This window comes from Nuphar pumila, unplaced genomic scaffold (genome assembly GCF_984573655.1).
Source record: "Nuphar pumila unplaced genomic scaffold, dmNupPumi1.hap1.1 HAP1_SCAFFOLD_238, whole genome shotgun sequence".
Lineage (NCBI taxonomy): Eukaryota > Viridiplantae > Streptophyta > Magnoliopsida > Nymphaeales > Nymphaeaceae > Nuphar > Nuphar pumila.
Window position 1 is genome coordinate 5308 of NW_028323239.1, and position 13548 is coordinate 18855.

The 13548-nt window shown below is 39.7% G+C and overlaps 1 protein-coding gene across 1 annotated transcript; it reads left to right on the top strand.

Moving 5' to 3' along the window:
* Positions 1-2566: 2566 nt before the first annotated feature.
* LOC149810615 (UDP-glucosyl transferase 73B2-like) lies at positions 2567-3994 on the top strand. Its single transcript, XM_089994160.1, has one exon. The coding sequence runs from the start codon at positions 2567-2569 to the stop codon at positions 3992-3994; it is 1428 nt and encodes a 475-aa protein (XP_089850286.1).
* Positions 3995-13548: the final 9554 nt, after the last annotated feature.

Sequence of the window (13548 nt, forward strand, 5' to 3'; positions counted from 1 at the left end):
ACATAATTTTTGATTTTTTTCTTTAATAAAATGACAATTAAGCTCAATATGCTTGGTCTGTTAGTGAAAAATTGGATTAGTTGCAATGTGTAAGGATGACTAATTATCACAATATAAATGAGCAAGTTGTGGATAAGGAAAACCAATGTCATTAATAAGATATTTGAACCACTTGATCTCACTGGTTGTGGCAGCCATTGATCGTATTTGCTTTTTCTAAAGAATGAGATATGGTGATTTCTTTCTTAGTTTTTTTAGAAATTGGGCTTTGTCCAATAAAACTGTAGAATCTAGTAGTGGATTTTCTAGTGAATGAACAACTGTTCCAATCTGAGTCTGAATAAAAGGAAATCTAAGTAAAATACCTTGCCTGGGGGTGCTCTTTAGATATCCAAGGAGTCTCATCGGTGTCTCCCAATGAGGCTATCTTGGTTCATACATAAATTGACTCAAGATGTTTACTGAGTAAGTAATATCGGGTTGAGTTATGGCAAGATATATGAGCCAATCTACTAGCCTTTTGTAGGGAGTAGGGTATTTGAGAAGCTCTCCACTATATATATGATCCAGTTTCAACCTCTGCTCCATAGGTATATCACTTGGGCGTGACCCTAGATACCCTGCATCTTTTAGGATTTTTAAGGTGTATTTTCTTTGATTCAAAACAATTATGTGGTTTGACCAAGCCAATACTTGAGTTTTCCCAAGTCCTTCATTCAAAAGCATAGGTCAAGAAACCTTTTCTGCTTTTTGACTGTCATATCATCATTACCTATGACAGTGATATCATCAATGTAGACTAGAACAAATGTGTGCTTGTCTCCATTTATCATGGAGAATAGAGAGTAATTTACGAGTGATTGTTTGAATCTTGCTTAAGAGTTTGAGAAAAATTTGCAAACCATTGTCTGGAGGTTTGTTTGGGCTCATAAATGGACTTATTGAGACAACAAATGTCATGTTCCTCCTTTATCGAATATCCTGAAAGAATCTTCATGTAGATTTTCTCGTCCAAATCTTCATATAAAAATGCATTGTTAATGTTAAGTTGATGTAATGGTTAATAAGGGCAAGGAGTGAAGAGCAAAGGTGTTATGGTAGTTTAATCCCTCTTGTTGAGTGTACTTTTTTGCAACTAAACATGTCTTATAACTCATATTGGTACTTTATTTTTTATACTTATTTCGAACCAATTAACTTCTTCCCTTTTTTTGATTATTGAGATCCTGTTCCAGTCAGCTTTTTTTAGTTATGGAGATCTCCCCTTGATGCCATGTGAAGAGGATGGGCTTTGAATGTATTACCACATTAGAAAATGGTACAAGGTTATATATATATTTACAAGCACTGAAGACATTCCCATATTTTGCGGGATTTAGAAACAACCAAAAGTAAATAAAATAATCTATTACAAAACGTTGCGCACGCAGCTCTCAAATGTAGACTTTGGGTGATTTGGATGCCTTCCGATTTGATTATGCATTCGCCTTATCCAAGTGATCATCTTCTTGATAAGTTTCCTATCTAAGATTTTTATCTTGCTAACTTACCATGAATACTTTCCTTGCTAATTCAGTAAGCACTTCCTTGATTTTGACTTTTCTTTCCTTAATTATCGAGTTCTTGCTCTAGCCAGCTTTCCTTAGTCATCGAGATCTCTCCTTGATTTAAGTTGACAGTACTGGGGAGAAATGGTGACCAGTTATACAATTTGATTGTATTTCGAACAAAAATCAAGTTTGAAAAACAAGTCTTGACGCTCTAGTACTTGTAAGATGTATATTTCCCTTAATGATTTCTTCGATATTTGTCATTAAGGAAGTAAACTCGTGATATATACGATTGACAGCTCAATTTTATGTGGTCTTGGCTTTCGTGTGCGGGGTTCTTGATCTTCACTCCTCGGCCGTAATCTTCTTTTATTTTTAGGCTATTAGTGGTGTTTGCTTGTCACGGAAAACTATTCTTTTTCACGAAAATGCATCTGTCAAAATGTCAAAACAAACATGAGACCACCGATTTGCATCGTCGAGCATGCCAAAATGCATGCTGGACCCCTTTTTCATGAAAAGCGTTCCGGTGAGAGAGGTCTGTTTCTGTTTTAGCGGCAGAAGAATCCACGGAATTTGTTTCCCATTCCGTTACAAGCAAACGCACCCTTAAAGTTGGTGCAGTTTGTGAGGAATTTGTTTGTTCTATAACAAACAAAAGATCAAATCAAAACGTTTCCCTAATTGCTTCGATGTTGAAAAGCTTATATTTTTAAGTTGAACAGTGACCGTCTATGAATGGTTGGTGGTAAAAAATATCGAAAAGAAATCCCGATTTTATCACGAGATTTTCAGAAAACCAATATGAAAAACAGGGAGGCTTCTTGTAGAAGATCGTAGCTTTCGGTCAACGGCCTGCGGGCCGTATCTCATCGTCAACGTCATCGGTGCCTGTCAGACCAACTAACCTTCAACCACTCTCTCTCTCTTAGCTTCATGAGCACGCTGTCCCCCCTTCTTCCCCTCGTCATCAGTCATTAGTTCGTTTCACTGCTGGGAAAGGAGAAGAGAGGGAGATGGACAGAGGCATGGAGATGATGGTGATCCCTTTCCACGGCCAAGGCCACCTCTTCCCGTGCACGCAACTCTCCCTTCAGCTCGCCTCCCGCGGAGTCACGGTCACTGTCGTCGTCCCGTCGGAGCTCTCAGCTTACATCTCCGCCGCCTGCGACCACCCGCTCGTCCGCATCGCCGAGCTCTCGCTGCCCCACGCCCCACAGGGCCAGCACATGTTCCTCCGCTCCCGCCTCATGGCGGAGCCCTTCGCCGAGCTCCTCGCCAAGCGAACCGCCCAAGGCGCCGCTCCGCCCGTCTGCGTCATCGTCGACGCCCTAGTCGGCTGGGCCGTCGAGGTCTGCCTGCGGTACTCCGTCCCCTCCGCCGCTTTCTTCACCAACGGCACCTGCGCCTGCGTCTTGGAGTACGTCGGCTACCACTTGCCGCTCGAAGACATGAACCCCGACGACCCTGTCTCCGTCCACGGCCTGCCTGAAACCCTCCGTCTGACGTACGCCGATCTGATCTTCAAGCCTCCGGCAGGCCAGATGCCATCGCCGATGATCGGACCGGGCGGAATTCCTCCGCCCTTCTCGCCGAGCGGTCGCCGGTTTCCGCCGTGGGTGCCGGAGGTAGAGGGGGCGACGGCGTTCTTGTTCAACACGTGCGACGAGCTGGAGCGCCCGTTCATCGACTGCATCGCCAGGGAGGCCAAGAAGAAGGCCTTCGGCGTGGGCCCGCTCCTGCCGTCCCAGCTTTGGGAATCGGCCGGCGCGCCGCTCCGAGACGGGGCGGTCCGAGCCAAGAAGAGCACGAGGGTCACCGAGGAGGAGGTGGAGGCGTGGCTCGACTCCAAGCCTCCCGGTTCGGTCGTCTTCGTGTCCTTCGGGAGCGAGGTTAGCCCCAGTACATCGGAGCTCGCCGAGCTGGCGGCCGGCCTGGAGGAGTCTGGGCATCCGTTCGTCTGGGTGATCCAAGCCAACGGGAGAAGGGGCCCGCCGACGACGGGTGGTGATCCTTGGCTCGGCTTGGTGCCGGAGGGGTTCGAGAAGCGGGTGGAAGGGAGGGGGCTGGTGATACGCGGCTGGGCTCCGCAGCTTCTGATCCTGAGCCACCGATCGACCGGCGGCATCGTCTCACACTGCGGCTGGAACTCGACGCTGGAGTCGCTCGTCCACGGGGTGCCGATACTGGCGTGGCCCATCCGCGGGGACCAGCACCAGACCGCCATCCTTGTGGTGAACCACCTGAGGGTGGGCTTCGCGGTCCGGTCAGCCCGCGGGCGGGACGTGAGCAAGGAGGACGTGGTAAAAGGGGTTGGGAAGCTGATGGGCGACGCTGGGGTCAGGGAGCGGGCAGCGCAGGTCAAGGCCATATTCTCCAAGGGCTTCCCTGCCACCTCCTATGATTCGATCGATGCCTTCATCCATCTGTTCAGCACAGAGTAGGACACTCTCTGCCCTCATTGTCCTTGTTATCCTGTCGCTGCTGTTCGACAATAAAACATGTAGCAGTAGTTGTAGTTGTCCTCACAGAAGATTAACTTGTTTGGTGGGTGTTCCTTATCTTCAATGTTTGTTTGTTTTATGCTGTGCTAACAACTTACACACATAGATAATAGGTCGGATTACTTCGATCATTACGACTCGATCCCAACTACATGAGTATTTAAACATGTTTATTGTTGATTTTAACTTCACATATAGATCTCTGATTGGATCTAAAATTCAAAAATGTTTAAAATTTAGGTAATTTGAAAAAAATAATTCATATTTTTTGATATATAAATACTTTAATGGATGCCATATATATTGGATCTAATTATGAAAATTTATCAAAAATCATAGATTTTAGCTCCAAATATGGATCTCAAATTAAATCTAAGTACAAAAAAATATTTAAATTTTGAGTAATTTAAGAAACATAAGAATTCATATTTTTATATATAAATGTAAAAACCATAAATAAATCATAAAACCCTAAAATGAAAGAAAAAATCATAAATAAACCCCAAAACCCTAAACTACAAGAAAAATAAACCTTAAAATCAAATAAACCATAAAATTAAATATAAAAAACCTTAATTCAAACCCTAATAAAATTAAATATAGAATTTTATTTCAAAACTCTAATCAAAGAAAATCAATGAAACAAATCCTAATCAAATTAAATATTTAAAACCCTAATTATAGATATTTGATTCAAAGCCTTAATTAATAAAAATCAAAAGAAAAAAACCCTAATCAATGAAAAGTAAAGAAAAAATCCTAATCAATGAAAATAAAAAAAACACCCTAATCAATGAAAAGCAAAGACCATAAATCAATCAAAAAACCCTAAAATACAAGAAAATAAATCATAAATAAACCAAAACCATAAAATCAAAGAAACTATAAATAAACTATACAATTAAATATAAAAAACCGTAATTCAAACCCTAATGAAAGATGAACAAAGAAAAACAATCTTAATCAAATGCAAAAAAGTATTAATCAAATTAAGTATAAGAAGACCTAATAAAAAAATTGATTTAAAACCTTAATAAAAAATTTAAAGAAAATAAGTCCTAAACAAATTAAATATCTAAAACCATGATTAAAGATATTTGATTCAAAACCCTAATCAAAATAAAGGAAAACCCTAGTAAAATTAAATAACAAAAGCTCTAATTAAAAACATTTGATTCAAAGCCCTAATCAATGAAAGTTAAAGAAAAAATCTCTAATCAATGAAAATCAAAGAAAAAACCCTTAATAAATGAAAATCAAAGAATAAAAACCCTAATCAATGAAAAAACCTTAATTATTTAGAAGATCTAACATAATAAAAAAAAATCAAACAAAAAAAGTCATAAGAAGAAGAAAAAAAAGAACGAAGACGACGAGGGAGAGAAAAGGGGGCGGAATGAGAGGGTCGGGGTTAGACCCCCCTCCGCCTTATTTTTTTTTTAAAGTTTGTTCCCTTGGTTCCTGTTCTTGCAGTAACCGGGTCAACTGCGTCCAACATTTGGTGGTGACCACTTGATTTGTGGTCGCACCATCCCAAATCACACAGTAGACGTAGACGGCCCACCAAACAAGCCCTAAAGGATCACTTTATTTATTAGGTTGGATGGAATTTTTTTCTATACTTTGTCCAACCTTTTTTTTCTTTTAAATATGTAACATCTTAAATTACGTCATGTGTGAAGTGGCTTGTTCAACCACATTCACACTGTCACTGGATTTTTTGACTTTTTCTGACTGTATTGGTAAAACTCTTTGCAATCTCCTAACTCCTGCTCCAAGAGTCTTTTGATGATCTCCACCATGGTTGCTTTCAAACACATCAGTTCTATTGGCAAATCCATCATTGTGTCCTGCGCTTTGACCATGTTTTTTGTCACGTTCTCCTCTTGACTGCTTTCTCACATCGTCATAAGATCAAGATCTTGATCGGATAGCACTTTGATGCAAATTGAATCCTTGATTCACCAAGACACCTTAAGTTACCCTATTCCTACGTGCCAAAATCAAAAGTAAGTAAGAAAATAATTAAATTATAAAAAATTCAATAAAATAATAATAATAAACATTCAAATCATCAACTGTCCGTCTACATAGCACCATCATCTATAAATAGATGATATTTTACCTAATTCTAATTCAAGCAAACTACCTAACCAAATAACTCTCTTAAAAGACAAACTTATCCTAATCTAATAAAATGTGGATTTGGATTAAATACATGAATTCAATATCTATTATAGAATTATTCAAACACCAAAGAAAAAAAAATCTAAACTATGAATAGAATCTGAATGGATCTCTACATACTTGGGTCTTCTGCTCCTCCCATGCGTAAGTGCAAATTTGATGGTAGATTTATTTTGACTTAACATGTATTATCAGATCTTTAAACTGTAGGTTGGAGTTACTTAAACATGGATCGTGGTAATTGATTTGTTATATCATTAGTCATTGTGGCCCTAAAATTAGGGGAGGAGACCCACAATGACTGGATGAATGCTTCACCATTAATCTTAGAAGCTATATTGATCGATCACCACCGCCACTACCACAGTTACTACCATAATCCTTTTGTTGGGCCACCACCATTACCTTCTCACTAGTCCATCGCCAAGGGAGAAACTAGAAAATTTATGCAGAGGGGCCATATATATATATATATATATATATATATATATATATATATATATATATATATATATATATATATATATATATATGGGTTAATATTTAGTGTCATTGAAGTCTTGAAACTATTGAGCTAAAAATCATAGGTTCAAGCTTTATCGACTCAATCTAACCACATATATGTGTTCAACATTTTTTGTTTGCTAAGGGCCAAACCTTAGACTGTTATTTTGATATAAACATATGATTTTTGAGACCTCAAACTTTAGTGTATTATGGGCAGTTGATTTTTGAAGCTTTTAAGAAACCTAGTGCATTATGGGCCGTTGATTTTTGAAGCTTTTAAGAAACCTACTTACATGTTAAAATCACATGATTCATAACTTGTCTTCAACTACGAAAATCTTGTAGATCACATTCATAAGGTCTGATCTACAAAAAGATATAAAATATATGAAAAAAGTGATTTGTACTCAATAGTTTTGTGCCTTCAATAGCACACGCACACACGGGGTTGAGTGTAACTTAGAATCCAAAAAATTGGGTTGAGATGCACCTATCATGTTCCAAGTGTAGGCAATATATATATATATATATATATATATATATATATATATATATATATATATATATATATATATATATATATATAGAGAGAGAGAGAGAGAGAGAGAGAGAGAGAGAGAGAGAGAGAGAGAGAGAGTAATGCATCCTTAGGCCCCCTTTTCGTTAGGTTTGGTTAGACTCTTTCAAAAATCACAGTTTTATGTATTTTTTCTCACATCTAACACTGTAGATGTGATCTATAGGGCTTTTGGATCTATGAAATATGACCTGTATACATGTTTTTCTGGTGATCCAAAATCAATGGTTATGAAGGTAATAAATTTTTTTGGGCTAAAAAAACATATTTTTTTCATAAAAAAAAGCATGATCCAAGATGAGCTTGTACACTGGTTCATGAATCACTAGTGCCTGAATGAGCATATCTTGACTCAAACCAAAATGAGCTTGGCCCGGGCTCGACACGAGTTGAGCCTGAACACCAGTGGTTCAGGCTCAGGCTGAGCTCGAGCCGAGCCTGTGCATCATTTTACAAGGGCGAGCTGAGCTTGAACATGCCAAGCTCAGTTCATGTGCATCCCTAACTCCAGAAGCACCCTATAGTTTAGTATATCATGTTGGATCATAATAATGAATCTTATATTGAATCATGGACCCTTTAGATAGAACCCATAGTTCATGTAGGAGTTTATTATCCATAATAATTAAGAATTTGATTTAAAAAAAATCATTAAAAACCTAATTAGGATTAGGTTTGTCTAGTCTGCCTTCCTTATAGAGTCTTCTAGAGAGAGAGGGGGTGTCCCCCTAGGGGATCTCTCTAGAAGAGAGGGGCGCCACCTAAGATGGAGGTTAAGGAATTTTCTTGAGAGGAGAAGAGTCCAACTCAGAAACCCTTTAGAGAGAGATTGAGTTCCAATAGGTTGAGCCTCCTTAGGCCCCATTCACATTTTTTTGAGGAAAACATTGTGAGAGAGAGAAGAGAGAGAGGAACACATTGGGATAGAGGAAAAGAGCTAGAGAGAAGAAGACAGGCCAACCTTCGGTAATGATTTCTTTCCCGTAGTCTTTTCGGTGATCGGTCGTAGGATCCAATCATACTTATGTTTTTATTCATTTTGGGTATTGGGTCTGATACAAGATATGCACCTTGGCCTTGGACAACACACACTTGCTTTAGGGAAGAGATTTTCCACCTCTTTCATGTTTTAATAGTGTTTCAGGTGAGATTTGTCACATTTTGGTTTGCATGTGCGATATTTTATTCATTCATATTCACATCAAGGTATGAGATTTTTCATTGTTCAGCATGTTTAGAATTTAATATAGGTTGATCAAGTAAGGAATCATGTTTCTATGATTCAATTTAGATCATATTAATATTTCAAACCTTATTTCACTTTCATAATGTTTGTTTTAATTCGTAGGAGTGATTCAACCTCGGTGAAAAATTATTTAGATTTAGGTTTAAATTCATGTTATATATTAGATGTGATGTTTACAACATGCTTAAATGTGTATATGCATGAAAATGACATGTTTTTAATGACTCAAAATCGTTGGGTGTGTTTCTTTATGAATATCATAAACTTCTTGATGTGTTTTTTGAAAACTGCATGTTGTCTTGTGTAATTTAGTTCGACCTGTTATTAAAATAAAGCTGGTTCTTCAAAAGGGTGAACCCATGAATTCTGAAAAAAATTATGGTCTTAAGCACACCCCAGCATAACCTCACTACCAAAGGGAGAAGGTCTTTCGGCCCCAGTCTGAAGACCAGTTGATGATTGCATGTTATAGTGAAGAAAATCACCCATACTCATTCGCCAGCCCCTAGGCATTTACTCACCTAGCCCCGAATCACCATACTCGGTTGGAACCACCTAAGGTAATCTCTGGAGAAATTATCTCTAACCCACACATACCCCATTGTATTCAAACGCTATGCCTGAGAAACTCATTAAAGTCGAGAGGTCCTTAACCAAATCCTCAAAGGCAACATGCTTTGATCTGCTAGCACTACTTAACCAAACAATGCTTCATGTCTGTGCCGTCACACACCATCACACTAACTACAATATTATTGTGTATCGTATGTCATTTTACCATCGCACATCACCGATCAAGCCAACACATACTCCACGTTTCTACACTCGATGCATTTTTACTCGGTAGAACTCTACACTACACATGCCCCATTCTGAAGGCTCGATCTGGGACATTCTTCCCACCCAAGCCATTATCGTCCTCTATAATGTCGGTGCAAATAAGAACATAACATTTACTAATATGTTAGTTTTGATTTGCACTTATCTTTGGTCTTCTTTTCTTTGCCCTACTCAACTTGTTCTGATTTTTATCAGTCATCGTTGTAACCTTTAGCACGCTAAGTCTCATTCCTCAATGCGCCTTAAATCACTTAGATAACAATCATTCACTCCATCAATATCGAACATTCTTCGCTCGTAGAACTTCAATGTAGTCTCATACATAAGCGGGTCATCCTCGCTCGCACGCAAACTTGTCATCTTCATGCTCATGGCTGGGGCGCCTTCCGACCCCAACAAGGAAAAGTCCAAGTCGTTCGTGGTCCTTGCAGAGAAGAGCGACCACCAATGCGTGCCACAGGGATATCAACTTCTTTAAAGCACCAACTTGCAATTTTCCAATAGTCCAAATTAGTCCTCAAGTGAAGGACACCTACTTGCATATTACCTCAAAGTGGTCCTTAAAAGCGTCTTCTTGGTTACTTGTCTACATAAGGGGCAACTCATAACCCAACGATATAACTCACATATGGAGTCAATACGCAAACACGTTCTCGTAGGAACCAAACCAACAAGCCGTAAACAATAACTTTTTTCATACACACAATCCATAAAGAAACAGTCAAACTCAAGAGACCAAAACAATGAGCATTCTACTCAAGATGGGCACTCTGCTAACTCACAATCTTGAGAGAGCACATAGAAGTTCAATTGAGTCTCTCATCTCGAAGGTGCAAATCTATCCAACCGAATCCAGTCTGGCCAGCATAACGGCCAAAGGCCGTGCACCAAAACTTTTTCATGTGTTGAATAATTTCATTGGCCCTTGGCACCGCCTCGTACAAAGCTGCCTAGCGGAAGCTGATCAAGCTCATCTTCAAATGTGTATTCTACCTGATTTATGCCACTTACGTGCATAGCCATTCCATATCGACTAGCAAGCACACATATGCCTTAGCCTTGCGTGCCATAGAGCATATCGCGATTTCATGAACATGCCCCAGTATAACATCGCTACCAAAGGGACAAGGCCTTTCGACCTCCTATCCGAAGACTAATTGATGATTGCATGTCATAATTAAGAGCACCACCTAGACTCGTTAGTCGGCCTCTATACATTAACTCGCCTAGCCCCAAGTCACCACACTCAATTGGAATCACCTAAGGTGGCCCCTGGAGGAATTAGTCCTAACCCACACGTAACCCCATGCATCCAAACGCTAAGCGTTGAAAACTCATCCAAGTTGAAAGGTCCTTAGCCAAATCCCCAAAGACAACATCCTTTAATCCGCTAGCACTGCTTAACCAAACAACGCTCTACGTCTGTGCTACTACACACTGTCTCACAAACGACAATACCGTTGCCTATCGCATGCCATGCTACCATTGCATGTCATCAATCAAGCCAACATATATTACACGTTACTACACTCGATGTATTTTCCACTTCGTAGAGCTCCGCACAACACATTCTCCCTTCTGAAGGCTTGGTCTAGGATAAACCCAATGTCATTGTTATTTTGTAAGATTTATCGATGAATATTGACCGCTGCTAAAGCCTTGAGGATCTTTAGTGGTGGTCACGACTCACGATTGCAGCTAAAGACCCTTTTTTGACATTTTTGTTGTGTGCATTGTTAATTGCGTACGATCAACAACACATGTGTCAGACCTTTTATGTTCCACGTTTGAGTGTTCGGTGTTACACCTTTTCTCTTATCTTTGGTGTTTACTTAGTTGTTAATTAAAATAAGTTTGATCACAAACATGATAAAATAATGTGGTCGTGTACACTTAAACCCTATGGTGCCAACAATGGCAACCTTAGTATTCTTTTAGGGAGCATTTGATTCTGCGTCGCACCAGATGCCACATTAAAAAAATGTTGGATGTCGCTGCAACCAGGAACAATGTTTTGATGTTGCCCCGAAAACAATGTTCCCACATTAGAAAAAGGTCGAGGCAGAGGGGGTGGGGCAATGTATACCCCCATATCCTCTCTCTCTCTCTCTTCCTTTCTCTTCTTCTTCTTCTCCCATTAGGGATTTTCAAACCGGTTTGATAGTTTCAGAACCGAGTTAGACCCTTAGTCGACCAGTTTGGGGCTATTTTAGACCGGTTCCAGCATAAGAACCCTAAGTTTTACCCAAAAGAGCATATTTTTGTTATTTTGTCATGCGTTATAAGTATTTATTATCATAAAAGCATGACTTTTTACACGCATTTGATGTTATTTAAGTTATGCATGATATTTAAGCATGGATTATGACTAAATTCATGCAATATATGATGTATTTTTATCAAAATTTATTTATGCATATGAGTTAAAGCGTGAATTTATATTTTTAATGATATAATACATATTTCGTCATGAATATGCATGCATTGCCATGTGTGTATGGGCATGCTCCATGATACAAATATATTTGCTGTAAAAGATCTCGATTAACTTACTGAGACAATCACCAAAGTGATTTGAGTTATGAAGAATCAATATTATGATTCTGCGTGACTTTATGAAGCAATGATTATACCCAAAGGTAGGTCATTGTGTTCCAAATTCACACAGGGTATAATAATAGATGTGTATATCAGCCCATGAAACATGTTCATACCCAAAGACAGTGTTGTGAGAGGTGTACGCCTCAGTACCTGAAGCGTACGCCTCAGAGGCGAGGTGCACGCTCAAGGTACTGAGGCGTGTTGTGATGCGCAAACTGGCCCTCATCAACTTCCAGAACCCCCTCCTTCATCCCCAAGTCTTCCTCCTCCGCCCGATTAGTCGGCTGTGCTAACCCCAAGTGCCGGTGGATCCACCGCCACTTGCCGGCCAACTGCTCCTCCGCCGCTCTCTGCCTCCCCTCCCACTGCTTCACTTCCATACCAGTTGTGAGAGGCGTACGCCTCAGTACCTGAGGCGTACGCCTCAGAGGCGAAGCGCAGGCTCAACGCCTCGCTTCGCTTCATCGCAGGCTCAACGCCTCGCTTCGCCTCATCGCATTTAACAACCTTGCCCAAAGATACAATACTGAATTGCTTCTGGTTACATGATCTGCTAGTTTCATCAATTGAATTCAATTTCTTGTTAATTGAGGAGACAAAACAACTATCACTATTATCGTTTTCATTAAAGTGTAACGATAATGACCCAATTATGCCTGTATCAGAAAGTTGAATAATAAATGGTCTCATATTTACCTTTTCAATATGAATCTCATATAGAGAGATTAATTTTATACTTATACGAAGAATAGAACTATAAGACCCATAATTTTTCAAACAACTTCTGAATAAAATTCATGAGGCATTTTCTGGTGAAAATAACATTTATACTCAAAATGCGAATCGTCTTATTCCTGCAAGCCAGTTATCTTTAAGGTATTCGTATCTTCGCGAATATATGCTCAAACCGTTAGGGAGTCATAACTTCCTTCCTGAATAAAATTAAGAGATTTGTACAAGCCAACTTTTTTAGTTACGTTAATACGAAGAGAATGGCGTTCTCAGAATTTTTCAGAAAAAAATTGCCGAAAACCCAAAATTTTTGTGGGACCCACATAAATGTTGGTAAGACCCACAAAAATATTCCTCAAAAATATCTGGTGGGACCCACAAAATATCTCATGAAATTTTCATGTGAGCCCCACACCAAAAAGAACCTCTTGGAATTCTTCAGAAAGAAAGGGTAAGAAGGGGAAATAAGCCTCTAGATTTTTCTAGGTTTTTCTAGAAAAATCCAGAAAGAGGAGGTTGCTTAGGGGCTAAGCAACCTTGCCTATAAAAGGAGGTGCCCCCCCTTTAAAAAAATTGCCCCCCCCTTTTGCCTTCTCTTTCTCTCTCCTAAACCTCCCCTACCTAGCCTAGCCTGCCTGAGTGGGTCTAAGCCTGCCTGATCTGGTTTGAGCCTGCCTGATCTGGTCCTAGCTCACCTGACTTGGTCCAAACTCAGTTGACTTGACTTGAACCTAGTTGGGTTTGAAGTCAAAGTCTAAGTCCTTTTTGGTCTCAAACCCTGGTTTGATTTTCTAAACCCAGACC

What these genes read in the sequence shown, in the direction of transcription:
- LOC149810615 (XM_089994160.1), top strand. Translation starts at nt 2,567, where the DNA reads ATGGACAGAGGCATGGAGATGATGGTGATCCCTTTCCACGGCCAAGGC.